This window comes from Embiotoca jacksoni, unplaced genomic scaffold (assembly GCF_022577435.1).
Source record: "Embiotoca jacksoni isolate LCO1_2020_lvr unplaced genomic scaffold, fEmbJac1.0.p SCAF_2, whole genome shotgun sequence".
NCBI classification, from domain to species: domain Eukaryota; kingdom Metazoa; phylum Chordata; class Actinopteri; family Embiotocidae; genus Embiotoca; species Embiotoca jacksoni.
In genome coordinates this window covers 16,352,853-16,379,618 of record NW_027185340.1, presented here as the reverse complement: position 1 = coordinate 16,379,618, position 26,766 = coordinate 16,352,853, and the positions used below count along the sequence as shown (strand labels likewise).

The window sequence follows — 26,766 nt, the reverse complement described above, 5'->3', positions numbered from 1 at the left end:
AGGAAACCAATTCGTTTTTCTTTAAATCGAAAATAAAATTAATTTTAAAGTAAACTAACAAGAGAAACGATATCGGCACGACTGAGCTTGAAATGACTTGCACGTGCACTTTGAGGTGTGAGCACAGCATAACCTCAGATTTTGGAAGTCACTAAAACTTTTATGAGCTTTTCCATTGGTGAGGTAAACAGCCAAGAAGGAGAGATGAAGATGAAAGTGTGTATAATGCCTTCAAGACAACTCAAACCCTGGCACGAACACAACATGGCAGTCGGAGTAAAATTTGAATATCTTTGTATCCGGCATGCAGACAACAGCTGCTTCTTTTACTTTAGGTGAATATTTTCTTAGTCATTGTTGGGATGCAGATATCAGTGCTGACAGAGGCTTAACATTTCATTTTTCAAGAAAAAAGATAAACAGAAGTCTGGAAATCCTTACGGGGCATCTACTGTCAGCTAATTGCCCCCTTTGGATAGAAAAGCATGACAAACTTAGTTTTAAATCTCCCTCTTTACTCTTTTGTTCAGCCCGGAGACCCAAAAGTGACAGTAATATTTTATTTCAAAGTGAATGCTCTAATTTTCAGCCCTGGATTTTCTTTTTTATGGGTCATTTAAGGAGAAAGCGGAAAGTTTAATTTGTTGATTTCTTCACTGTTAATTTTCATGATGATTCTTTTTTAATTATTCAACAAATCCACTCTTGTTTTTTTTTTTTTTATATATTAATTATGTTACTGCTCTCATAGCAACTGCACACATGAGATGTGTGCATTGTCCTCATTAGAGATTCACTGAAAAACAAAAGTAATGTCTGAAGAGCACCATGCGCAGTGAAGTGAGTGAACACAACATTGTTGCAGGGGCAAATTCTTTGCTGTATGAGTACTGCAGAAAGCCTGATGGCCAACACCTGTCAAGACAGATGTAGACAAAATACAATATAATCAGCTGTTTCAAGATTTATAGGCTCCTCTTTTTCAAAACCTTCATCTAACCAGACATTAAAGAACGTCATTTAGTGTACAGTGTACAGTGTACATATACACATGCAGAGGTTTTTTTTTTTTTTTTTTTTTTTTTAATATAGTAAAGGGGTATTTGTGTTTACTCCAAGAAGTGAAAAAGCTGTTCTTTCAAACAGAAAATCTCAGTTTGCCATTTTGCAAATGGCACTCTTTATGTTTATTTTTATTTTTATGTTTATGTTATGCCAACCCTTACCCTAAATTGTAGGGACCTATCTGTTTACAGTCAGATTATGGAGACAAAAAGTGAGTCTCTTAAATATTGAAATGTTAAGGTGAAGACATGTTTCAAGATTTGAGTAAGGGTTAGTGATAGGGAAGTGGTAGTTAAGGTGTATGTGGTTTTGTTACCTTATTGGGACCTTCTCTGGTATAAACACTGAACATGTCAAAACTAGTAGTCCTCATGGGGACTTTTATTTTATTTTATTCTATTTAAAAACAAATATTTTATTTCGTTGTTCTTTTAAAATATAATTTAAACTGAAGCAATTTAATAACTGTAATGTTAATATTCAAAGCCGAACATAGTCGGACCACTAAAACAAGATTACTATTCGTCAACAGCTCTCCGGAACCATTTATCAGCTGCCGTGTCTCCACGGACAACAACAACGACAGGTATTCACCGCACTTCCGTTGCCCATGACACCGGAGCGAAGTTCTGACAGCTGATTCCCAAAATCAGTTTCTATCTTCTCCGAGCCTCCAAATTGTCATTTTTGTGTTTTTTGTTAAGGCTATTCAGAGTCGGAGCGTGGCTGCTACGGTCTTCGTCTGGAGTTGCAGACAGCGCGTTGACCAGAGGGCGGCTGATTATGGTGTAGCACGGAGCGCTAGCTCTGAGACAGCAGGTAACAAGCGACGCTCAGACAACACGCGAGCTAACACAAGATAGCGTCGACACTTCGCGAACAACTCCAAACTTCCCGGATTTAAAACAAGAGACGTGTCTTCACGCTCTCAACCCGCGTGTGCGGGGAGTAAAACTCCCCCCCGAGCCGAGACAAGTTCAAACCTCGGACTTTGGGTGTAGCTAGCTGTGACTAGCGGGGTCGGCGAAGGGAACTTAACGCGCTGACGACGCGGCTGCGACTTTACTTTGAAAAGTTTTCTCTTTAATCCTGAACGTGTTTCACTCGCCTTCAGCGACGCACGAGCTTCTGTTTCAAAGTCTGCTGTTTTGTTGTTTTCGTTTGAATGTGAACAAGTCAGCTGGATTCATTTTAGTTTGTGAGCGACGTGGAGCTTTTTAAAATCATCCACCCGGTTAGTGACTCGTCGTCTGAATTGACTTGAGTTCGCGAGGATCTGTGATTATGATCACTAGGTTTGATATGCTGTAAACGCATATCAGTGTGTTGCGGGAGACCCACGTGAATGAGGTGGCTGCACAGCAAGAAGAAGAAGAAAACAAACAAAAAAACACATTAAATTGTTCACGTGTATGCGTTTTTGCTTTCTCGGTATCTTCTTGTGATTATGGATATTTCCCCCCCCCCACTGGCGTCTGCTGACGCTGCATAAAAGCTGGTGCTGTCTGTGCAGCTGTTTCACCCACATCCAGGTGCTCCGTGCCAGCGAGCAGCGCCATTGCGTTGGTGACTGACAGCCGAGGCAGGTGGGCTCCGAGTCACATTCAGTGACACACATTTACGGCCCTCGCCGACAACTGATACCTCCACTCTCTGCTTCCCGCCGTCTCCCGACATGCAGCGCTCAGACTGGGTCGAGTACACCGAGTGCAGGCGATGCCAGCGAAGTGCTCCATTAGAGAGCTTTGAGGGACGAGTTCACTGAGAGACTGTCAAACTGTGCCCCAACGAGAAAGCGCCATAACGGGCGACTCAACTTCTCAAAAGTGCAGAAGTTATCAGCGGCCTCGGTGAAACCTTACTTCATTACAGTAGCTGACAAAATGCATCAAGGTGGATGTTAAGCCTGGTTTTTTATTGGCGTATCCCATTGTAACGTACGGTGGATGAAAACCCTACAAAAACACGAACCTGTCAGAATTATTTTACCCTTCTCTCTCCTCGTATGACAACGTCCACAACATCCCGTCTGACACGAACCAGGAAGAGCGCAGAGTACTCTTCTCTGCTCGAATGTAAATGCAGCAAACTGAAAGATATGCTCAGCTTAAGGCCAGCCAACCCGTATTGACCGGTTCTCAGCAGTTTTTTTTTTGTTGTTTTACTTTTCTGAAGCCGGTATCATACTTTCTGCTTCAGATGCAATGATTTGTTTACATTCTCGTTTCTTGAATTTGATCCCTGGCATCGCCTTCCCAATTACATCACGCAGGTCCAGAAAGACAACCAGCTGTGACCTGTCGGTGACAGATGTGTAGTCTGCCGTGTGTCTCGACCAAGTCCCGGCAAGAATGTATGGCTCTTTCTGACACAGCGACCAGCTTATCAGACCAAGGTGTTGTCTGAGCTGGGCATTAGGGTACGTCGATGCTGCTGCATCAGGCGAGGGGGTTGTCGAATGTTTTGGATTTGAATTTCTCGCGTGTTGCCTGAACAGCTGTTGCTGATTTTGTCAACACACTGTATTGTGGTTGTTTTTGAATCGTTTCTTGTTGTGGTCTTCATTTATAGAATTCTAGAATACCTATTAATCATTCTGAGTTTCCCTAATATTCAATTTTAGGTCATAGTCGTGACCTATACATCAAATATTTTGATGCAGCTTAAGAATCAGTTGCATGCTGTCATTTCACCAGTAACATACTTGAAATCGAGGCTCGTTTCTGTCTGTAATTTTAAAAGTGGTTATGCACTCACATGAATTAAGTTAAGAATCAGTAAAGACACAAATCCAGTCAGTGTGGTGTTGCAGAGTATTTGATAGGTACCAGAAGATAAGTTCACAGAATGAAGGCTTTAAACTCTGAGTTTAACAATGTTATGTCATAGATAACGGCTGCTGCAGAAGCATTAATAGAAAAGTTGGCAGGAGCATGTTTCAAGGACTCTCTTGTCTTTGCAGTTAACGTGAGTGAGAAAGTGATAACAATTCTGCTTAATACCATCAGAGCACTTTGGATGCTTGTGTCCGCAGAAAAAGAGTAGTTTTTTTTAAAATTTTTTATCTTTATAGATACGTTATGCTGTAGCTTAATGGTCAGCACTGACTCAAAAACCACACCGTATTCTCCCTAAATCAACTCATCCTTCGCGAGGCAGCTTAAGGAAGTCAAGTGTTTGTGTATTCATTTAGCAGTGGTCTGCAGCCGCTGCGAAATAAATACACAAAAACACTGCAAAGGAAAATATTAAATCAAAATAAAGATTGTACTTTACCCATAGTTTTAATCAAAACTAAACTCTGTCCAAAAGCTGTAGAAGAAGTGATTATGTAGTGATTTCTGACACTAGAGCCTTAACTTCAAACATAATTTAAAGACAAATCGTGACAAAACTAGAATTATTTTCTCCAAGGAACTACAACTGTATTAAAATTTGAGAGGAAACAAATGTTATTTATAAGCTGAATTTCCTGCAGGTAAACAAACCTCAACACTGACACGTTTAGACAACTTTTAACCTCATATTTCTGTCTCACCTGTTAAAATCTTGTCTTTTCTATTTTTCTTTTCATCATGAGAATCTTACTGTAGAAAGGCTAAATGTGCGTGGGTTAAATATATATATTTTTTTTATTTTTTTTATTTTTTTTTAATGAAACTTGATGTATTAGCATCCGTTTGATGCGAAAAGGTCTAAAGAGTCATCTTTTCGAAGCAGAACTGAACATTGGCCTTGGATATTATTTACCCTGAAAGGACCTACTGTTTCATATTTATTTTCCTAAGCCATCCTGTCTATTAGTACTTAATCAGTGCAGAGTCTGGAGTTTATTCCAGCAGCAACCTCTGGGCAAAGAGAGGATACAGCCTGGACATATCGCCAGTGACCCGGCTGAGACGCAGAGACAAACAGCCGTTCACTATGAATTTACACTGACACCCAAATTGCCGGGTGAACTTTGCCAGTTCACCTTGTGTGCATGTAGTTAGACTGCAGGAGAAATCTTGTGTGAATAGTCAAATGATGGTAATAATAAAAAACATCTATATATGGTAAAAAAAACAAAAAACAAACAAGTACCTTGAAAATGTGTGCAGAGTAATAATTTAGTATTAGTGTTTGCAATTTTAAACATGACACTCTTTTGTTCGCCGGAAAACTGTGTAATATGTCTGTAAAATATTCTTGGATAGACGTCCCCCTCTTTCATCTGCTTTTTTATCCTATCTATTATGCGATATGATGAAACCGACTGATGTATTCTTTATGGTCTGTGCGATTGGCAGGGATTCGAGCAGCAGCGCAGCACAGTGCGGTGTTGGGCAGACAGAGGCATACCACAGCAGCGTCGCCATGCTTACATTGGCCAGTAAGTTGAAGAAGGACGATGGAGGAAAGACAGGCCGTGCCTCTGCAGCCTCAGACTCCACCCACCGGGTCTCCATCAGGGACCGCCTCCTTACCAAAGGTACCTGGGTCTCTTCGCTTTGTCTCGTTTGCTTTTCTTTAGATTCAGTCACTCTTTTATTACAGGGGCAGAACAAACTAGGACTGTGTTGGCAAGGTTTTCATAATCCCCCCTCTGAATAAAACACATTGATGAGACCAATTGAACTGCCTGATTTTGTCGATAACTGGTAATGTTGAGGTAAAGAGGCATTTTCAAACATGGCTGCTACTCCCAGTGGTACAATTCCTATTTCTGAAGTTACAAATATGATTCACTGACTTGTGATTTGATTGTGTTTGTGTCATATCTGACTTGGAGGGCCATATTACACACTGAAATGTAGTGAGTGGATCAAAATTTTGCAAATGTTGGATAAACACAAAAGATTGCGTTACATCATTATTCACAGTTAGGGCTGGGGGGATATATCAAATCAGTTTGATGTGATGTGAAAAATGCCTAAAAGGTGTAAATGATATATGTGACTCTCAAACAACAGCAGCACTACTAGAAATAGTCCAGGAGCAGTAACGTAAGCTGTCGCTGTTTTCTTGGAGACACCCCGCATGTGACATCTTTTCTAGTCAAACACAACTTGAATAATGTCAGCAGTGGCTGAAATGAGACGAAACAGAAGCAGTCATATTACTTCTGTGATATGGAAAAAAAAAATGTCAACGTCAAACCGACATTGCACAGTTTCATACAGGGAGGACAGCCTCCCTTTTCCAACACAAAATGGATAGGAAACACTTTTACTTGGAAGGTTTCCCTGAGTACCATTAGTCCAAGGAGCAACAAGTCCTTATCACTGAATACATTTCTCTCCTCTAAAGGAAAAATGAAATAAGGTCCTTATAAACTTTGTGTATCTGTCTCCTGTCAGACTCTCGAAATGGTTGGAATAGTTTTCTCTGACATTTACCATTTGCTTTGTACCTTTTGAGCTCATCATTTACGGCAGCTGTGTTATTTGACTAAATAACTGCCCGCATTACAGAATTTCTTACAGTGAAGCTTTAATAGCTTATGTGCTCTGAAAAAAAACACTGCACTTAAAGTGTTATAATGGAAGAGAAAACCCTGCACATGTACTCTCCATTCAAAACAGTGTGTGATGTTGTGAGAATGTAATTGAGTCCTTAAATATATAAGACTTTTTCGAAGAAAATTTCTAGAAAAAATATATAAAATTTGGGCCAATATAGTTCACTAGTGTGCAAAGTACTGAAGACAGTTCTTACTCCACTAAAAAGCAAAATGCGACCTGTTGTCATAGTTGGTGTTGAGTCTATATAGATGGAAAACAACAGGCCTTTTTTTTTTTTTTTTTACTGTTCAGTCTGTTTGCATCCACCAAACATGATCAACCAGACAACAACCTCCAACAGATCAACCAGGAGTAGATTAGGAATTTGTAACATCTGCACCTTCTGAGTAAAGCACCATTTCCTATCTCCTGAAGGTCAAACAAAAGAACATTTTTGCAGTCATCACAGTTGTGTAAAATTTTAAAAGCGGGTCAAAAATCAGGGCTGTATGTGATGTAGAATTTTGTCAGTTAAATTGAATTTGGGTTTTCAATACGTCAACTATTGTCAAATAAATACGTACAACCGGCACAAAGATGCACAACTACAGCCAGAAGGGAGGAATTTAACTTAGCTGAGACAAATTGTAGACGATCTGTTGGTCCTTTTTTTTTTTTTTTTTTTTTTTTTTTTTTTTAAAGTGTGTTTTTGACGAAGACCATGAATTCTGTTAAAAGCCCATATTTGGTCTCATTTAGGCAAAACAGTAACTCCATATTAACTGTGAGGGAGCTGCTGGTTCACCTTATGTACAGACCTCAGTGTGGAAGGGGACAGTAAAAAAAATAAAAAAATAAAATAAACAAATAAAACAAACTATGAATATCACTGAAGTTCCTCATTACTCAACATCTCAAATATCATGTTTATATAACTGATAATGAAAAATTCTCTGAAAGCCACAGCGGCCGTCTATTTATTTATTTTTGATAAATAAAGGATCCAGGCTTTTTTTTATTTTGTTGTTGTTGTTGTAAATATCTCTGGGCAGAAAAGGTGTTAAACCAGCTGTCACAAATTAGCAGTGAAAAGTGTGTCAGCGGTGACAAAACAAGAACAGAATCGGAGAGCTCTTTAAAAATCCAGCCAGATTCTTTTTTTTTTTTCATTACGAATTGCATTTTAGACATGATACTTTGATGCAGAGGAGCTTTCCCGACAGATCAGGTATACCGTGCCCCTTCCTCCTGTAAGAAACAGAAGTGTGGCAGTGGCAGCTTTCTCTGTAAGGATCTCATATTTTTGAGCCCGTGTGTGTGTGTCTCCCTTCCTTCCTTCTCATTCTCTTTATTTTTCTCTCAACAGAAGTTGCAGAACTTGAAGCCCATCTCCCTAGTAAGTATGCCTTACACTTCTATGTACACAGCATGTTTCTTTTCAGCTCTACATTTCCCTCTCGTCAAACACATCTGAAAATGTGACAGCTGAATGAGTGACTAGATATAGCATAAATGTGTATTAGGGTCCTCCAGGTTCTTCAATTTAATTCAATTTAAATAACTACCCACACTTAAGGGAGTGTGGGCAGTTATTTAGCAGTATAGGAGGCAGACAAAGAAAGCCAAGCGCATAAAGAGATCATTTTAGGTGAGGCCATTTATAAGAATTCTTTAAACTGTGTTACAGTGAAGATCTTCAGCCAGAATTAAGTTATTTTTTTTCACAATGAAGAGGTCAGAGTTATTCTATTTTTATATTCTTCAAAGCCATTTCATGAAGGCTTAACATTCTTTAGATTTGCATCTTTGGCCTAATCAATCACCCAGCTCCACCACACGAACGTTGCTTTACTCATCTGGAAATGAGTCATGGTTTTAAATGTACAGTTACTGTATGGGCGGTGGGACTTCAGGGGTTTAATGCTTGTTATATTTCTGGCTTTGGGAGGTATTTGTTCAAACAGCCACTTCCCTTGGCTGCTATTCGGGTTCAGGCTTTTATTTTAGAGTTTCCACAACACTAGTCTATGTCAGATCTTCATTAGTCAGATGTCTATTTTATTGTTGTGCACAAGTGCAGAGTTGATTGTGATTGCTTTGGCTGAGCTCACCGTGCTTGTCTTCGTTTGTGGTCTGATGAGTTTGAACAATGTATTTAGAACAGAGTGTCACATACAAAGCTGATTAGTTTGCTTGGAAATATGCGCATGTTCAAGATGAGACACAACTCATAGCAAATGATAATTCAGCTCTTATAATATGCACAATATTGTTTTGCAAAAAAAAAAAAAGTTTAAGAGCTCATAGAAAATATAGGCGGTTTGTCACTGAGGTGATGTACTGCTGTAGTCTTGCTTGCATCTACTCAACAGCCTGTGTGTTTGCAGCTTATCTGAACCTGCCTTTGTATGAAGCCCCGTTCAGACCAAAGATTTGAGGTGAAACAAAACTGTTGTAGAATGTCCCAGGAAAAAGCTGCAGCAGTGTGAACTGGGTCCACCACAACTCGACTCAACTGTCGCGAGCGGGCTGAAAGTGGTGCATGATAGTGTTTTTTCTGCTCACAGGAAGGGACACCATTTTCTCAAAATAGCAGAACTGCTCCGGAAAAAGACCGGAGCTATTGACAAAAATGGGGAGATCTCTTGTGTGACGTTCACGCCCTGATATCGCATACTGTCTCTGGTTATTCCATTGAAGCGCCACTGGGCAGCTCAAAATTCTGGACCCACCTCGTGCTTTTTGTTATGTCTTTGCAGGTTCTTAAAATGCAACTGTTGCAAGTAATTCAATATCACTATCTTAATTCAATGTTTTAAGACGTCACAAATTATATCCAGCTATGGAAAAGCCGGTAGATAAAATGTGCAATCCCGAGAGTCGTTGCTATGGCGACGTCTCGGCGCTTTGGTGTAAACTGGCAGGTTTCAAAATGTTTCGGACGGGCAAATTGCAAGTAGCAAAATCATCTTGATGCAAATCTTTGGTCTGAACTGGCCCTTAGATATACTGTAGCTCTGATTCTTTGGACAAACATCTCAGTTGTTTCAGTGACACCGATGATCCTGAACATGGAGCTAAAAGGACAAATTAGGTGAAGAAGTAGGTGAACGATCCAGCAGAGCTCCATTACTGAAGTCAATAATAAAATATGGTCCTGAGCAAAGTGTACCGTTTGATTTTAGGTTTCATTTCTTTGTTTTAATGAAACCTGGCTTTGTGCGATGACTCTTCTCTTGCCGTGTGTCATTGATCGATTATTACCTTTGTAGGCAGACAGAAACGAGAGTCCAGGGAAAAGGCAAGGAGAGGATCTGTGCCTCTATAGTGTAAATGAGCAGTGGAATTGTCAAAGACACCATTAAGGACACAGTGTGTAGAAAAAGATATTGAACTTTTCTTCTTTGTGTCTAATCTTACCTTAGAGTTTGGCAGCATCGTGCTCTTTGTCGTTGAAATTCCCAAAAGCAGGAAATTAAAACCCTGCTCTGCTATTGATATAGACCTCTGTGTGCTTTCTGCACCAGTGGGATTGTACATTCCAGTATTTACTCTAGGTTGCCTTGACAGGTGTAATTTTGATACAACGTTGGTAATTTATTTCAATTTGTACATTATGGGTCAATCCAATTTCATTATGAGGAACATCTGATTCCAAAGTTGATAAAATCCTGAGGATGTGCTGGTTATGTTGTATTCTTCTGACTGGATGCTGTAACAAGAGAGTGACTAAATTAATTGTGCACAACAACAACAACAACAACAACAGATGTTTCTGATTCTTATTAGTATATCACTTTCAATAATACTCCAACAACAAAACCTACATAATCGGATAGCAGGTAAACCCGAGATCATTGTTGCAGCAGGAACTAAAAGCAAGAAGATAGGTAAACAGACTATGGATGGAGATATTAGAGGCAAATTGAAGGCAAATTATGTGCGAACAAAACAATGCATTCAGAGCTGGCAACCCAACAAGGTGGGGCGTCCAGGTGAACGCCAGGATTTATTGGCTGATGGGGGTCAATTTATTGATGGTATCTGGTTTTTTTTCATATCCAAAAGATCAGTGATTGAGAAACATTTTTGCTCCTCATTTAATAAACACTACTGGAGTTAAAAAATAAACAAGGTTCAGGTGGAAATTTGTTCTTCAAAAATTACAACATTTTTGAATTTCACATGTCAAGTTTCACTTTAATACGCAGCTATACAGTATAATGTTGAATACTTTTGATGATCGTAAGGGCATGTGATGCTCAATACATTCTGTGAGTCCTAAAGGTCAACATTTTTCCCTCGGTATAAATTATCTGACATTATTTTAGGGCTATTTTTTACATGCAGCATATGCATTCAGCTCAAAGGATAAAACAGGAAAAGTTATTCATTCGGCCGCAGCCCTCTTAGTCAGATTCGATTTTTATTACACATAACCATGTTTAAAAATAACTTTTATTGGTGCTGTTATTGTTTTGAGCGCAGTACCTGGCCTTAAACAGCAGGGGGGAATATGGTGCCACAGGGCCTCCTAAAGGCAGATCAGTACAGTAAATCCTGCAGTGAGTGCAGTAAGAACACACTGTGGCTTAGCAGGGATTTGATGAAAATACAATGTTTTATTGATTTTAATGCCTTCATTTGACACAAAGGCAGATAATAAAATGTGATGGTAGACCTTCTCACAGCTGCTTCGGGCTTTAGCTCCTGACTCTACTGATAACTCTCTTTTTCTTTTTCTTTTTATCTCCCTCCACATTTGCTCGTCTGCAGGTACATGCAAAGCCAATTTCCCAGATGAGGATAAACTGCATCATTTTCAGCTGGCAGTGTCTCCTGGTAAGAGAAAAGGAAAGATTATCTTGTTCTTACTTGTTCTACAATTTTCCAACCTTGCAACTGTGTGCACTTATAGTGGGAGTATTTTTGGTTCTTATTATTTAGGAAATATTAGTGATGATTATATTGTGTTTTTCGTCTTTAAAATTTAAAACCTTAAATTCAGGCTCAGCCTCACGTAAATGTATGACGTGGACATGATCACCCGCTTTCGCTGGTATAGTGCAGGAAACTGTGTTAAGGTTTTGGTTGTAGGGTATTTTGTGTGATGAAGCAGGAGGCTGCGAGAGTTCGTCATTTTGTTTCTAAATCTACGCGTGTCCCAAAGTGTTCCTTTTGAGTGGCACTCTGAGTGCCCTTTTGAGTCCTCTTTGTATTTCCACATTACCATTGCACTGTCATTACTCCTCAAGTTAATTCTGCTGGTTCAGCAGTGTTCCAAGCTAAGTGGGCTCCCTGTCGAATATTGTACCATCCAAACACACTGGTGTGGAATTACCAAAGTCCTCGGAGGCTCTCTTACTGTACCTCTCACTTCCTGATCCCTTATCTGTCAAAGAAAAATTTTCTTCCTGTCCCAGCACAATGTCATCTTCTCATTTACCTCATTAAAACAACGTGGGAATCTATCTTCATCTTAAATAAAGATACAATAAGTAGAACGCAAGCCATAAACTGAGACACATTTAAAGCATGAGAAAGATAAAGTGGTAATATAGTGTTGCAAAACATGTATAGAATATTTTCCCACGTTATCTAGATGGCACCAGATACCAGATTGGCACGTTTCCAGATAATTAATCCAGATTTATGCATTTATGTTTTATTGGGTCTTGGGACTTATTTTGACGCCGCTTCAATTATTTGCGATAATTTGGTGTTCACTAGAGCAAACGTTGATATTTGAGAACACAGCAACATTTCCACAGTGAAGTCAATTTTGTGCACAAATTACACCAAAGCATTTGTGGTGAGAACAAATCTTTGTTAATGCGTGCTTCAAGTACAGAATCAGGACATATATTCAGCACACAGGTGAACACAGTCATCCTGCAAGGCCGTCAACAAAAGGCAGACCAAGAACAAGAAAATGTGCTTCTTTTTTGGCATACAACTTGAATGATTAGGTTTACTACACTTATATGTGCTAAACCAAAGAATGATCCGTTACTTTTTGGCTTGTTTACAAGAATTTAACTGAGCTAAATCATTCACATTTTTGCATTTTATTTTATGCTTATTTTTCCCAACCTTTTCAGTCAAAATTGCTGCCACTAGTCACATCATACATATGTGACAATGAATTCTCCCTTAGAAATTGTACCAATCAATCTTTAGTATTTTTACACTGGAATTTATTTTGTGTCTGCTGGATTTGTTACCAGAGATTCACAGGATGTCAGTTCATGTTTGTCAACTAAAATGTTCCATGGCTTTTTTTTTTTTTCCGCTTCGGCAATTAATTAATTAATTTGAATTGTTCATGACGTTCTCGGCTTTGCGTGCATGTGCACAGGCTTTCACCTGAATGCGTGCGTTTCCGTGATTCATCCGCCTCTCTGCCACCCGAAGAGGCACTGTAAGAGTTTAGCTTTCACAAAAGGCCTTTGTAAGCAGTGTCTGCAGAGAAAAGCCCAGATCAGCAATTAGATAAGAAAGGTCTGGTGTTTTGTTCTTTTTAAGTTGATAAGGAGATTGAATTCTTAGAGAAAGACTTTCTAAATTATTCAAAGCCTCTGTCTCTCCTGATGTACCCCTGCGCACACACACCTATCACACACTCTTTTCTCTTTTGCTCTTTCTGTCTGTTGTTTAATTTCCCTCTGTCATTTCGCTCTCCTCCTGTCGCTGCTCGCTCTGCCCCCCTCCACTGGTCTCATAACTAGTTCTCACAATTTGTTACCAATACATCTGGTGTTTTGACACAGTGGTTTTGATCATTAGTTGATCATTTATATTACAGGTTTCTTCTGAAATCAAACATAACAGCGTACATTGTCAAAATACAGTGTCAGATCCTAAATACCAACAGCCCTGCTGACAAGCATGTAACCAGAAGTACTGTCGTAAAGCTGTGCTCATTCCAGTGTATGTTCAAGGAAAATTATATGATTTTTTTTTATTTGGGAAGATAATGTCCACAAATACACTGTGCACAATTATTAGGCAAGTGAGTATTTTGACCATATCATCATTTTTATGCATATTTTCCAACTCCAAGGTGTATAAACTTGGATTTACGCATATCAGGTGATGTGTATTTGTCTAATGAGGGAGGATGTGGCCCAAGGAGATCAACACCCTATATCAAGATGTGCATAATTATTAGGCAGCTTCTTTTTCTCAGGCAAAATGAGCCAAAAAAGGAGATTTAACTGACTCTGAAAAGTCAAACATTTTCAAAAGTCTTTCAGAGGGATGCGCCACTCTTGAAATTGCTCAGATATTGGGGCGTGATCACAGAACCATCAAACATTTTGTTGCAAATAGTCAACAGGGTCACAAGAAACGTGTTGACAAATTAAAGACGCAAACTAACTGCCAAAGATTTGAGAAGAATCAAACGTGAAGCTACCAGGAAGCCATTATCCTCCAGTGCTGTCATATTCCAGAACTGCAACCTACCTGGAGTGCCCAGAAGTACAAGGTGTTCAGTGCTCAGAGACATGGCCAAGGTGAGGAAGGCTGAAACCCGACCACCACTGAACAAGACACACAAGTTGAAACGTCAAGACTGGGCCAAGAAATATCTGAAGACTGATTTCTCAAAGGTTTTATGGACTGATGAGATGAGAGTGTCTCTTGCCGGACCAGATGGACGGGCCCGTGACCGGATCAGTAACGGGCACAGAGCTCCCCTTCGACTCAGACGTTAGCAAGGTGGAGGTGGGGTACGACACTTTCTTCGAGCAGTGGTCCTGGAAAAAGTCTGCATCTTTCAAGAAGACCATCATTTTTATGAAGGACAACGCTCCATCGCATGCATCGAAGTACTCCTCTGCGTGGCTAGCCAGTAAAGGCCTTAAAGATAAAAGAATAATGACATGGCCTCCTTCCTCACCTGACCTAAACCCTATTGAGAACTTGTGGGCCCTTTTTAAACGGGAGATTTACGGTGAAGAAAAACAGTAACCTCTCTGAACAGTGTTTGGGAGGCTGTGGTTCCTGCTGCACAAAAAGTTGATTGTCAACAGATCAAGAAACTGACAGAATCCATGAATGGAAGGCTTATTACTGTTATTGAAGAGAAGGGTGGATATATTGGTTGTTTATTATTCTCACTTTAACAGATGAAAAATAAACAAGTGAGATGGGAACATTTTCATTTAGTTGCATAATAATTCTGCACACTAATAGTTGCCCAATAATTGTACACACATAGATATTCTCCTAAGAAAGCCAAAACCTCACTTTTACTTTCTTAAATATTCAGGTTTGAGGTTTATTAACATTTTGGATTGACTGAGAGCACTGTAGTTGTTCAATAATAAAATGAATCCTCAAAAATACAACTTGCCTAATAATTGTGCACACAGTATATATAAAGGTAATAGTGGTCAGACAGGAAAATGAAAAATGCAAAGGATAGTTTCCTCTCCTACTTAAACCAGTACATCATTAGCTCTGCTGAGAGGGTTGATCTCTATGTCATGTGCAAAACTTAGAGAATTCAAAGCTCAATGCTGAATCTGTTGTGCGTTGTAATATCCTTAATTCACGTTCAGTGGTTTCACTTAGTTCAGTCCAACAATAGTATAAAAAATTGCCCATTGCAAACATAAATTCCTGTTCAGAGAGAACGTGTCGTGTTGTAGTTGTTCATCTTAACAATACATGAAGTTCTCAAGGTCATTATGTCTGGCACACAACAAGGCACTCTGTCTTTCTTTTTCAGTGTGGTACAGTATTCATTCAGGTGAAGATGGCTCCCCGCAGTGTCCTATTTTTTGGTGCCAGAGTCTTTTTGTTCATATATTTTTTTTCTGAGAAAGTAAGTCAAAGCCTCCATTTTCGTCAGATGCTTTGCTCATATCTTGTTGATGCAAGAAAAGTGGCTGTGATGGTTTTGTTATTGAGAGGTATTTACCATCTACACGGCTCTTAAAAAACTTTGGCTAAGTTGGTAATGTTTCAAGTTCAAATGAGTTGGGATGTCTCTTCCATTTAATTTTGTTTCCCAATGCAGCCACTCTGTGCTGTGACGCGCTGGCCTCAAACGTTTGTGTCTCTGAGAAATGGGGACACCAGCAGCTGCCTGGGGTCAACAACAGTTTATTAGAAACACAATGATGAAAGAAAATTGATGTACTGTAAATTACCCTGTCTTTGTGTTTCAGAAGTGCCCTTTTTCTGCTTGATTTGCATTGGGATAATTCATGTGTTGCCGTGCACATTGCCGCAGAAAGCTGCATCCCAAATGCTTGAGTGGGTGAATTTAAGGCCAGCGAAAAGTCAAAGTGTCTGTTGGCATTAATGGCAAAAATGGGATGTTTTGTAATAACCATACAATTGCTTTTTATTGCCAAAATAATTACCTCGGTTGAGTGCCCCCTCGGGGACCATTACACAGATAAACATGGTAAACAAAAGATAAAGCTAACAGAAATTGTGAGAGGCGCATGTTTTTTTGTTTTGTTGGTAGACTACCAAAACGAGGCCACAGTCATCAGTTCTGTACGGTGGCGTGTGCACAGCTTCAAGCAATGTCAGACCAAAGGCAAGGCAAGTTTATTTGTATCACACATTTCAACAGCAAGGCAATTCAAAGTGCTTCATATAAAACCATTTAAAGCATCAAAACATCAGGCAAAGAAAAAGCAAATTTAAAAACAATTAAGAACATTGATCGAAACATTAAAAACGGTCATTAAAACATTAAACAAGCTAAAAATAGAATAAAAGTTGCAGAGCAGTTTAAGAAATAAAATACAGTAATAAAATGCAGAAATGCAGGAAATTGATCAACATCCTTGAGTCTGGTTCAATTAAAGGCAGCAGCAAACAGAAAAGTATTCAATCTTGATTTGAAGCAGCTGAGAGTCTCAGCAGACCTGCAGCTTTCTGGGAGTTTGTTCCAGATATGTGGAGCAGAAAAACTGAACGCTGCTTCTCCATGTTTAGTTCTGACTCTGGGAACAGAAAGGAGACCCGTCCCAGACGACCTGAGGGGTCGGGATGGTTCATAAGGTCGCAGCAGATCACAAATGTATTTTGGCCCTAAACCATTCAGTGCTTTATAAACCAGCAGCAGGATTTTAAAGTCGATTCTTTGTTGGACAGGAAGCCAGTGTAAAGACTTCAGAACTGGAGTGATGTGATCCACTTTCCTGGTCTTAGTGAGGACTCGAGCTGCAGCGTTCTGATTGACTTTTTAGAGAGGCCTGTGAACACACCGTTACAATAGTTGAGTCTACTGAAGATGAATGCATGGACAAGTTTTTCCAAATCCTGTTGAGACATAAGTCCTCTCATCCTTGATATATTCTTCAGGTGACAGTAGGCTGATTTTGTAATTGTCTTGATCAAGGAGACCTTTATATGAAGACAATATTTCATACTTCAGTGGCCTTTTTTTTGTATTACAGAATTTTATGTATTTCCAATATATTTCCAATGATGGGCTGGGATTATATAGCTATAGCAGTCATATAATTCCTTTTAATTCTATTCCCAAACCACCTGAAATATAATGCACATTTTTTTACCATTGTATCAAATTCATATCGTCTAAATTTAAAATAAAATAAAATAAAGACTGAAGTCAATTTAAATAGTAATAATTAAAAAAAATAAAATAATCATTGAGTCTATTAGCATTATTATGAATATGACTTTTTCCGCCGGTTGGGCAATTTAACCCATTTGGGAGCTTTTGCGCAGTTATTGATGCGTTTTTCAGAGCTCTGTCAGGAACAATAATTATGTTTCAACACCAATCGTGCCCTGCGCACATCACTCTGCTTCACTCTGCTTTCGTAAGTGGGAAATCATAATTATGCTAATTAGTCCGAGTGGGAGAGGTCATTTTTTTCCCAACATGATTTTTCTGCAGGGAGTCAAGTGCATTTTTAATTTTTTTTTTTTTTTTTAAATATGGTATTTGGTGTGAAAATCACAACAGACCAGTCAGAGAAGTCTATGATGAGGATGTGCCAGTTATTGCACAAATGTTATTGATAAAACAGCTGCGTGCAATCTATTGCGTAGCCTATAATCAATTAATATATATACTTTGGAGAAATGTTTTGGTAACCATATAAAAGAATTGTGTCTCCTTCTAACTCTATTTCTGGACAAACTTTGTGGTCATTGACGAAACAACTGATGTCTTTCAGTCCTTTGAGCGTCTCAAACAAATAAAGTCTGGTGTATTAACCGAAAAAGGAGTTCAGTTGTTAGAATGTGTGTGTTTGAGAGTGCGAGTTTGTGTACACCCAGTGTTATGTGACAGCAAAGACTGATTGTTCCAGAGTACTGACGACAGTCATGAATTATGTATGACGTCTGACTGCAGCTGTTAAGAGAGTAGATGCTCTCTGTAGTCTGCATTTCTGTTCCTCTTTTAGTTTTGTTGCTTCTCTCCTTTAGTTATTCTCTTTCTGTAGCCGTTTATTCCTCCTTTTTTATGCTGCAGCTTAATCTGTTTTTACTCCTCTTTTCTGCTCGACATGCAGATTCCAGTTGTAGCTCTCTATCCCACACATTCTCCCCCATGTGTCTCACTCTATTCATAATACATGGGAGGCTGTTTGTGCAGTCTAATTAAATTGTACCTCTGTCTTTGTTACATTGAATGGAAACGGGTGAGGTTTCGATTAACCTTTTACATAGTCCTTATCTCAAATTGCTCAGTTTCCCAGCACACAGCGCGAGATCATGACTGATGAAGTAGTCTTAATAATAATTTGGAATGTGTGCACCAAAAAAAAACATTATAGGTGTTATTAATAAATCTCAATTTCTCGAGTATTAGTGTTGCTCTAAACTCATATTGTATTAGAATGATAGGTGTAAATAACATTTTTGCTCGGTCGTATTTGTAAATGAGGAAATTCCAAATTTAGAATTTTGTCATCATGCAAATAACTATAATAGTAGTTTGATTATTCTATACATGTAAATATATGTTTGTGTATAAAGGTTACATAGGCTCGCTGTTTTATATAGAATGCTATTATATTCAAAGTGAAAAAAAAATGCCTGTGAAATACACAATGAAATAAATAGATGATATGAACGATTGATAATCTGTTAGTCAATACAAATGAGACTGGGTCAGTCAACATCATTTGGCACTCATAGGCCTACATTTAGTAAGTTAAGATTTGTTGCCTAAAGTAAATGATTTAAAATGGATATGTACATGTATTAAAATGTGCAGAATAATGGGGGAAAAAAGGACACTATTTTAGCGTCACAGGCTTTGAAAATAAGGACACAACTGAGAAATATTTCATTAAATGAATGTGAGATGATCCCACTGAGGGATGCAGATCTCAATCCAAGCTGAACTCTAATGATGCAACCCTGATCTTCGTGTAGCCTCGCTATATACTTTGGTAGATCAAAAAGCTGAAAGACTGCTCCTGTTGCATGTGAACGGTGCCCTACCGGAGCACCGAGAAGCTATAATGTTCATGTCCTCCAAGTTTGTTTGAGCAACATCAGCACCTGAGTTTCAGGTTTTGTAACTCGGGTGCTTTTTGTGACCGCTGGTCCGGGCTCGTTGGCATTATCTCCACATGCCAGAGCAGGGAGCGCATGTCAAACTCTGAACACTGGTAACTCAGTGGTAGAAGTCTGTTTGCTCTTCTCCTTCTCCCTCTCAGTCTCTTTCATGAGTTCAGTCAGAAGTGACAGACCACCTGTCTGAGCCCTGACAAGCTCGGCAGGCATTTTATTTCTTTCTGTCCAAATCTCTCTTCTCCAACTTGTCATCCTCTGATCCCTGACGGTGCTGTCGTTGTTTCCTCTGTGGCCTCATAAGATGAAAGCAGAAATGTAAATGTCATCCTGTGTGTGTGTGTGTGTGTGAGAGAGTGTGAGAGAGAGAGAGAGTGTGAAAGAGAGATTCTTACATTGCTGTAAATAAGATAGTGTTATGTTTGACCTGCAGGATGTGATCAAATGGCCCTTTTCATCTCTGGCATAACCTCCTGGATTGAGATTCAGTTCCCCCAATCAGTCCTGTCGCACATTTATAAATCTTGCCTATAAGCTGGCTGCTGACTTCTGCAAGTTTAAAAGTTTAAAAACAACTTCCACCTTCATTTTAATGAGAGCACTGTGTTGGCACAGCAGAGGTCCCTCCACAGAGCTCTGACCGAAAAGAGCATTGTCAGGTGAAATAGTTGAACCCTTCTAAACTTCTGCTTGCAGTGCAACAGCTCTGCATCTGGCCAGTCACATATGAGCGAGTACAAAATCTAGGCAGCTTAATTTGAAAGTTTTGAAAGTGTGTTTCTTTACTTTTTGTGAAGGAAGCCTTTTCTGAGCTGTCCTCATTGCAGGAGGATCGTGTGGACTCTGCAGAAGTAAAAACTAGGTCTTGTTTTTTCACTCACAAGAAATGAAAACCATATTTATGCACAAATCTCAGACTGTTTTGTGTGAAAATTGAGTTGTTTTTTGTGGTCTTCGTGTCGAACATGGTGTCTTTAAGGACTTTTTGTTTTGTTTACTGAGCTCATCCTGTGCATGACAATGAATTGAGAAACTATTTCCAAATCTTGATCAACAGTGCATGATGATGAGTGAAGGCCCTTTCTTCACAGGACATTTTTAACAGTTAAAACAATTTCTTGTGAATCCATTACTGAAAATCCTGTCTCCCTCATCCTGTCTTTCTCATCCTGTCTTCTTCCAGATGAGGGTTACTACCAAAGCGGAAAGTTTCAGTTTGAAATAGATGTCCCCGAAGCCTATAACATGGTGGTAAGTAATCCAATTGTCCGTTATGGGTTGGTCTAGCATGTCCATTTGTGTGTCTGCTTTTGTGTGTGTGTTTATGTCGTGCTTTGCTGACCTCTCTTTTGTCGGCCCTTCCATTCATACTCGCTACAAAGACTTTATCTCACCATGCCAGTGTGTTTTCTCTGTGAATCTATGTATACTTGTTATCTCCCTAGTCTTTTACCACACACGCACACACACTCACATTAGATATCTACACACAGCTATATGTGGCGCCTCATTACAGTTTCATGATGCCTGCCACAAAATGATGCATACAAATTAAATTATGGCATCTTTATTGATTGATAAAATTAGGCCTAATGGCGTATAAGTCAGAGTATTACGGATATTGGGGAGGAGCACTATGACATGGCAGAAAGGAGAAGTGCTCATTAGTATGTTCCATGGAATAAAGTCACATTAAATCCATAATGTCGTTAAACCATACAACTGAAGTTCAAGACACCAATGGGAATTATACTCCTTGTTTGCTTTGCTATCAGTTATGGATAGTAAATATTATATTAGGTGGCTCTTTTTTTCCACCCTATAAGCCTCCACATTATCAGTTGGTCAGCACCTGGTTTGATGTGTTACATATCGACTCAAATTACATCGGTCCCTTCGGACTGGTTGACCTTTTAATTGACAATTTGTTGTTTTTCTTCCTAAATGAAGGTTTTCAGTCAGAACTTGATCGATAAAATGTTTTTTTATCCATTAGATTAAGCCCATAAAGAGCACAGAAATGATTGACAACAACCAGTAATAACTCAGAGACCCACCTAATAACACAAGATGTTGTTTGCAAGGGAGTTTAATTCACGAAAGGCCAATTAAACAGGTCATTTTGCTGTAATTAACACCTGGGATGTATTTTCTGAGCTGTGCTCATTACAAGAGGATCTTGAATTCCACACATGAATGCCGAACAGGTGCAACTAAAAATGTTCAATTAATCTAGTTTATGTGGAGAACTAAATCCCTGCAAACCTCATGATACAGTATGTAGTAAGGCTTTTTGTTTGATGAATGTCTAATGGGATAGACAAGCTCTATATTGAGGTGTGTTGCTGTAAAACATCATTGATGGGAAGCTACTGTCATGAAGAAACCACAACATAATATTTTCCAAATCGATGCAAATTATTTCCCCGAACAGTTAATCAGATTGACGTTACATACACAGTGTCAGCTGTTAGGGGAACGGCACTAAATCGGTTCACTTCTTCATCAGGCATGAATTCAATCTGAGCTCAATCAGATGTTTTCCTTTCTGTAGACCCAGAAACTCGCTTGTTTTACATGTCACAGACACTCATTCATTTCAAATAATACATCTTGAAATGGGTAAATTGGATGAATTGCATGATCTTAATCCAAACAGGGCTGTGTTAATGTAAACCCACACTGGATCTTTCCTATTCTTTTCAGATGTAACACAGCAACAGTAATAACTTTAATACGTATAAGCCCTTGTCCTGGTTTGAAAAAAGTCTTGAAAATATTAGCTCAGGGTTAGTAATTACTGGCTGTCATGTATACAGGTGTGTAGTGAGCTGGCGTCGTTGGAATAAATCTCTTAATAGCTGTTTTCCATCACTGATGAAACCGTGAAGGACCCAAAACCAGGCAGGGTTGACTGAGAGTCCAGAAAGCCAGAATCCAAACAGAGTTTATCCTCTCCTGTTAAAAAAGAAAAGAACTCAGATTATGATAAAAATAAAAAAAAAAAAGACAGTACAATAATCACCTTCATGATACAGAGACAGGGGAGTGAGGGACCTGCTTTTATTGTTCAGCCTTTACTTTACATCTAAAAACACACAACGCTAATATCAAGTTGTTTTGTGTTTCGGGAATGATGCAACGTTAGAATAATATTTGTACGGCTGCGGGGTAACAACCTTCATTTCATGGATTACTGTCACATTCTGATTATTATTAATGATTGTATTGTTTTTTTTTTATTACCTGCAGTGTTGCAGCATGTATCAACACTGTACTGACATTGAGCCAGAACATCATTATCTTAATACAGTGTTTTAAACCACCACCGCTCTTGCCATTGTGCTGTATTGAAAGGAAAATTATTGCTCATTAGACATTTTTAAACACCAAATGCAGCGGCTGGATAGAGAATAGGGTGTCAAAACTTGCTGGGAACTGACATGGATTACTAACTCTTGGTCTCTTATCGCAAATTAGCTCGAGATAAGGAATACTTTAGAGAACCTTAAAGAGGCCAAGAACGATTAGCTAGTTTGTCCAGAATGGAACAGCTCTTGAAATCAGGCTGGGGCGGGAAGTTCACAGCGAAGTGGCTGGTGTGTGAGCCGGCTTTCAGACGCATTTGCAGCTTCTCATAACTTCTACAGACAGCATATGCTCATATGGTGCAGGCTATCTCTCTCCCTCAATTATAATGACCAGATGGTGGGTCAAGAGGAAGGTCGCTCCAAACAAATAGATGAGTTTTACTTGGTATTTATTTAAAACACACTGCATGCACAAAAACAAAGTGTCTCTTACAACTTGAAGAAGTGTGTATAAAACATATTTAACATACATCGTTATGTAATCACTTCCTTTGATAATAAGCACATACATAATGCTGAAATACTTTCAGCAGAGCATCTGTTGAGGACACCTTGTGCAAAACAACCTAAAAACGCAGAATTTTGTGAAATTGCAAGCTTAAATTGCTTGAATTTGCTTAAAATGTTTGCGATTACAAAATTGCAACAATTAATGCATGACTGAAAAGACCAATGAGATGGGTTTTATCCGGGTTACTGGTTTAAAAATGAGGGAGGAAGTTCAGTCTCCAGTTAATTTGCTTTTAGAAAGTCCTTATTGTGTATTTTTAAGGAAGCAATGACCAGTATTGAGGTTAGAGTCAAGGCAAAGCTTTTGTGAGCAACATTTTGTAGTAATTGTTTTTATTTATTAGGATTGAGTGAGACCAGGAGGATATACCCGCATGTTGTTTACAGTCTCTTTGCATTACCACAGTAAGGTTTTGAACAAGCTGAATTGAAGGTTGAGTTTGGAGTGTGAACTATAGGAGAAATGTTAGATTGGTGTTTGGAGGCAATCAATACAAACCTTTCTTCCTGTTTTTTTTTTTGTGGTTTCTCTTTGTCACTTATACTTGCTCCTTACTATTCTCCATCTCTGCTCCTTTGTAATAGAATTGAAAACCTTCAAACTACACGATTATATACATTTTTACAATAGCATTTGTGGCTTTTGCTAGCTAAGAAAAATGACAGCGTCTTTTTCTTTTCTTTTCTTTCTAACATCCATGTTAAAACATACACAAATTAGCATTTTTTTTTTCATGCCAATTCATAATACTTTCTCAACTCTTAATTTGATACAGAATATACAGTGTTGTTAAGAATAGATGGTTAGTATTAGCCGATACTGTTTTCAGTGATTGGTGATCAGCCTCAGAAATCCTGCTCGGAGCAACCTGAATTATCATTATGTTATCTCTTTTGTTTTACCCTTTTTTAAAATTTTTTTTTTTTTTGTATTTAATTGTTTTTATCCGTATTCTTTTCTCGCCTGTCTTGTTCCTCTGTTACACCCAAGATTTCCACACAGGTAGAGATTAACAAGGTGTTACCTTATTTGTTATTTCAGAATCAGCTGAATAATATTTTAATCATCTGTCTTATCGCAACGTGCATGGCTAATTTCAGTACTGCTTTACTAGACAAGTTAAGAGCCCCAGACACTTTGGGATATGGGGCATATGCCAATACAGAAGGCACAGAAGTATCCGTGTTGACCAACAACAGTTAATGGACCATCTGCGGACACTGGCCTGTGTTATGAGAGAAAATACTCTCCACACCACATTTCACATGTTCACAGAGGAATATTTTGTGGGTTTTTTGTGGCCTTGTTTTTTTTTGCATTTTCTTGGCCATCTGTCTATTTGTGTGTGAGTCACATGAAAATGAGGTTGATGGATGAAATGCATATACAAGACACATTTTTGGAGAGTGTTTACAAATTATCAACAAATAAAAGCGAAAGTCACCTTGGAGCACAATGATGGATCTTATATTTGATTGCTCATTGACTTTTCTAATATTTTAAAATTAATTATCAAAAAAATAAAATATTAACCAACAAAGAACATGTATCCATTTGCACCCTCTGTGAAGTATTTTAACATACATATTGCCTGAATAGTCATTACCCACTCATCATTAAATCAAATGAATTAAGATCTCTTACTCTGTCTCCATTTTCTTGTTTTCTTTTTCTCCAGCCTCCTAAAGTGAGATGTCTGACTAGAATATGGCATCCCAATATCACGGAAAATGGAGAAATCTGTTTAAGGTAATTCACAGTTTATGTTTCCTGCATGACTTGTCCTTACATATGAAACTCCTCCCTCTATCTATCTCATGCTGTATATACCTCCAGTTTAGATATCGAGGGAAATCTAAACAGGATTTGTTGGCTTTGTTCTTGATTTTATTTATATTTATCTGGGAGCCCATAGTCTTTGGTAAGATCTCTGGCAATGCATTGGAGGCATAAGAATAAGGAGTTAATAGTTCATACCCACAAACACAGTACAATTAGAAGCTGCCACAAAGTGTCTGAGATAACATGTAAGTTTTGTCGATGACTGAAACTGTGCATTTCATTTTTTTCTGCAGCTTATTGCGGGAACACTCTATTGATGGCACAGGCTGGGCCCCCACCAGAACATTAAAGGTAAACATATTACATCCATTCAAAAGAATGTGGTTTTATTTAAATTGAATGTTACTCTCTTAAAGAAATGCAGTGCTTCAAGGTTGTTTTTTTTAGTGAGAGCAAGGGGATCACTTTAAGTCCCTTTACTGTACATGCGACGGAAAAACTTGAAGGCTAAGATCCCAAATGGCACCAGGCTAGGAGGTATTAACATTAGGCTGAGCTTGACCCAGTCCCGTTTACCTGTAAAGCAAAGCAGGTGGTTGATGAAACCTGCCTTGACTGTGCTGGACATCGTGACTAAAGATTTCAACTGTACTTATTCCCACACCGGGATTTTCTTTATGGATTTATCTTTAGCTGGATTACAGGTCAACCCAATACTTGTCCTTTGGATGATAACACTCTGCCGGATAGAAAAACGCGCCGTAATTAATGGTTCGAAGTCCAGAGCTGAGTGTTTTTCCCTTGCTGTTAAAACCTCTCTCTATATACCGCTCACCTGTTATTGTCAGAAAAAAGCAGATGAGCCTAAATCAGGCTGATTCTAACGGCCCAATTTGATATCTTGCAACACTTTTGATCAGTATTGAAATTATGGATATTATACAACTAAAATACATGAGTGTGACACCTCTTCACATGAGCCACTTGTTCACTTTCCCAAAACTGACAAAATGTGGGTGCAGGATACCACGTGGGGCCATTGAAAACTCTGTGGCACTATTCTCTCAGGACACTATGAAAACCATCTTTCGCAGAGCTATGTGAGGTAAACTTCACATGGAAAAGCTTTTCAGCTGCATATAAAAGCACCTTGACACTTTGTGCTTTACCCGTCACTCGATTAAAGCAAGGACGCCCTCTGCATTCAAGATTTGACTGAAATCATGTTTGATAGTGTCAAGCTTAAGGCAGTTGTAGGGTGGAGCTTTCATGTTAAATCAGACTGAGATTCTTTGAACTAAGTCAACATTTCTCTCTGTCATGCTCTTATTAGTATAGGAATATGCAAATATATGCATATGATACACTGGGTGGTTTTTCCTACTTTAGAGTCAGATTTTCCAGTTTAGAGGGTCATCCAGGAAATCCTGCAAAGACTGTTCTTAAATTTATTGTCAGGATCTGCCTTATCCTTTAGAGTTTTCTTCCTACTAAGTGTTTGTTAATACAGACTACCCTTCTTCCTATGCTTTAATTTTGGGTGCTTCCTGCAGACATTATTGTAAGTCTTTAGCTCCCCCCAGACAAAGACATTATTTTCTATTCTTTCTTGTACAGTATGAAGAATATATTTCACATAATGGAAAATTGTCAAGCCAAATACATTCTGCTTCATTGCAGTGTCACCATGACACGTTTCGTGGCTTCACACCACTGAACGTGTTATGTTTCTCTTTTTGTGCTGTCAGTCCTCATATACCACAACAAGAAGATATCGCAGTCTCTGCCTGAAAACAATGCTCCAAAAGAAATTATTTTATTGGATCCACTTATATTTATGTAAGGTGAAATTAGGTTCTGATTATTGCATCGTGTCTGTGGTCGGGTCTCGTATGCTCAGTTACATTTGTAAAGACTTGAATGCTGCAGCTGAAATTTTCATTTTGCTCTAAGACTGTTTGATTTTGTGCAATGGAATTGCCAGTCAGAGGAGTCAACTTAAGTCTGCATGAATCTTAGTTTATCGTTG

The 26,766-nt window shown here is 38.7% G+C and overlaps 1 protein-coding gene across 1 annotated transcript in view; it reads left to right on the top strand.

Annotated features, from left to right (window-relative positions):
* Positions 1-1,680: 1,680 nt before the first annotated feature.
* Positions 1,681-26,766, top strand: part of ube2f (ubiquitin-conjugating enzyme E2F (putative)) — a 48,886-nt gene continuing 23,800 nt past the window's right edge. The window contains exons 1-7 of the mRNA XM_069154776.1: positions 1,681-1,884; positions 5,355-5,536; positions 7,915-7,944; positions 11,325-11,390; positions 20,257-20,324; positions 24,634-24,704; positions 25,031-25,088. Coding sequence (XP_069010877.1) covers positions 5,422-5,536; positions 7,915-7,944; positions 11,325-11,390; positions 20,257-20,324; positions 24,634-24,704; positions 25,031-25,088 — 408 coding nt within the window. The 5' untranslated portion in view covers positions 1,681-1,884; positions 5,355-5,421. The remainder of the gene's footprint in view (positions 1,885-5,354; positions 5,537-7,914; positions 7,945-11,324; positions 11,391-20,256; positions 20,325-24,633; positions 24,705-25,030; positions 25,089-26,766) is intronic.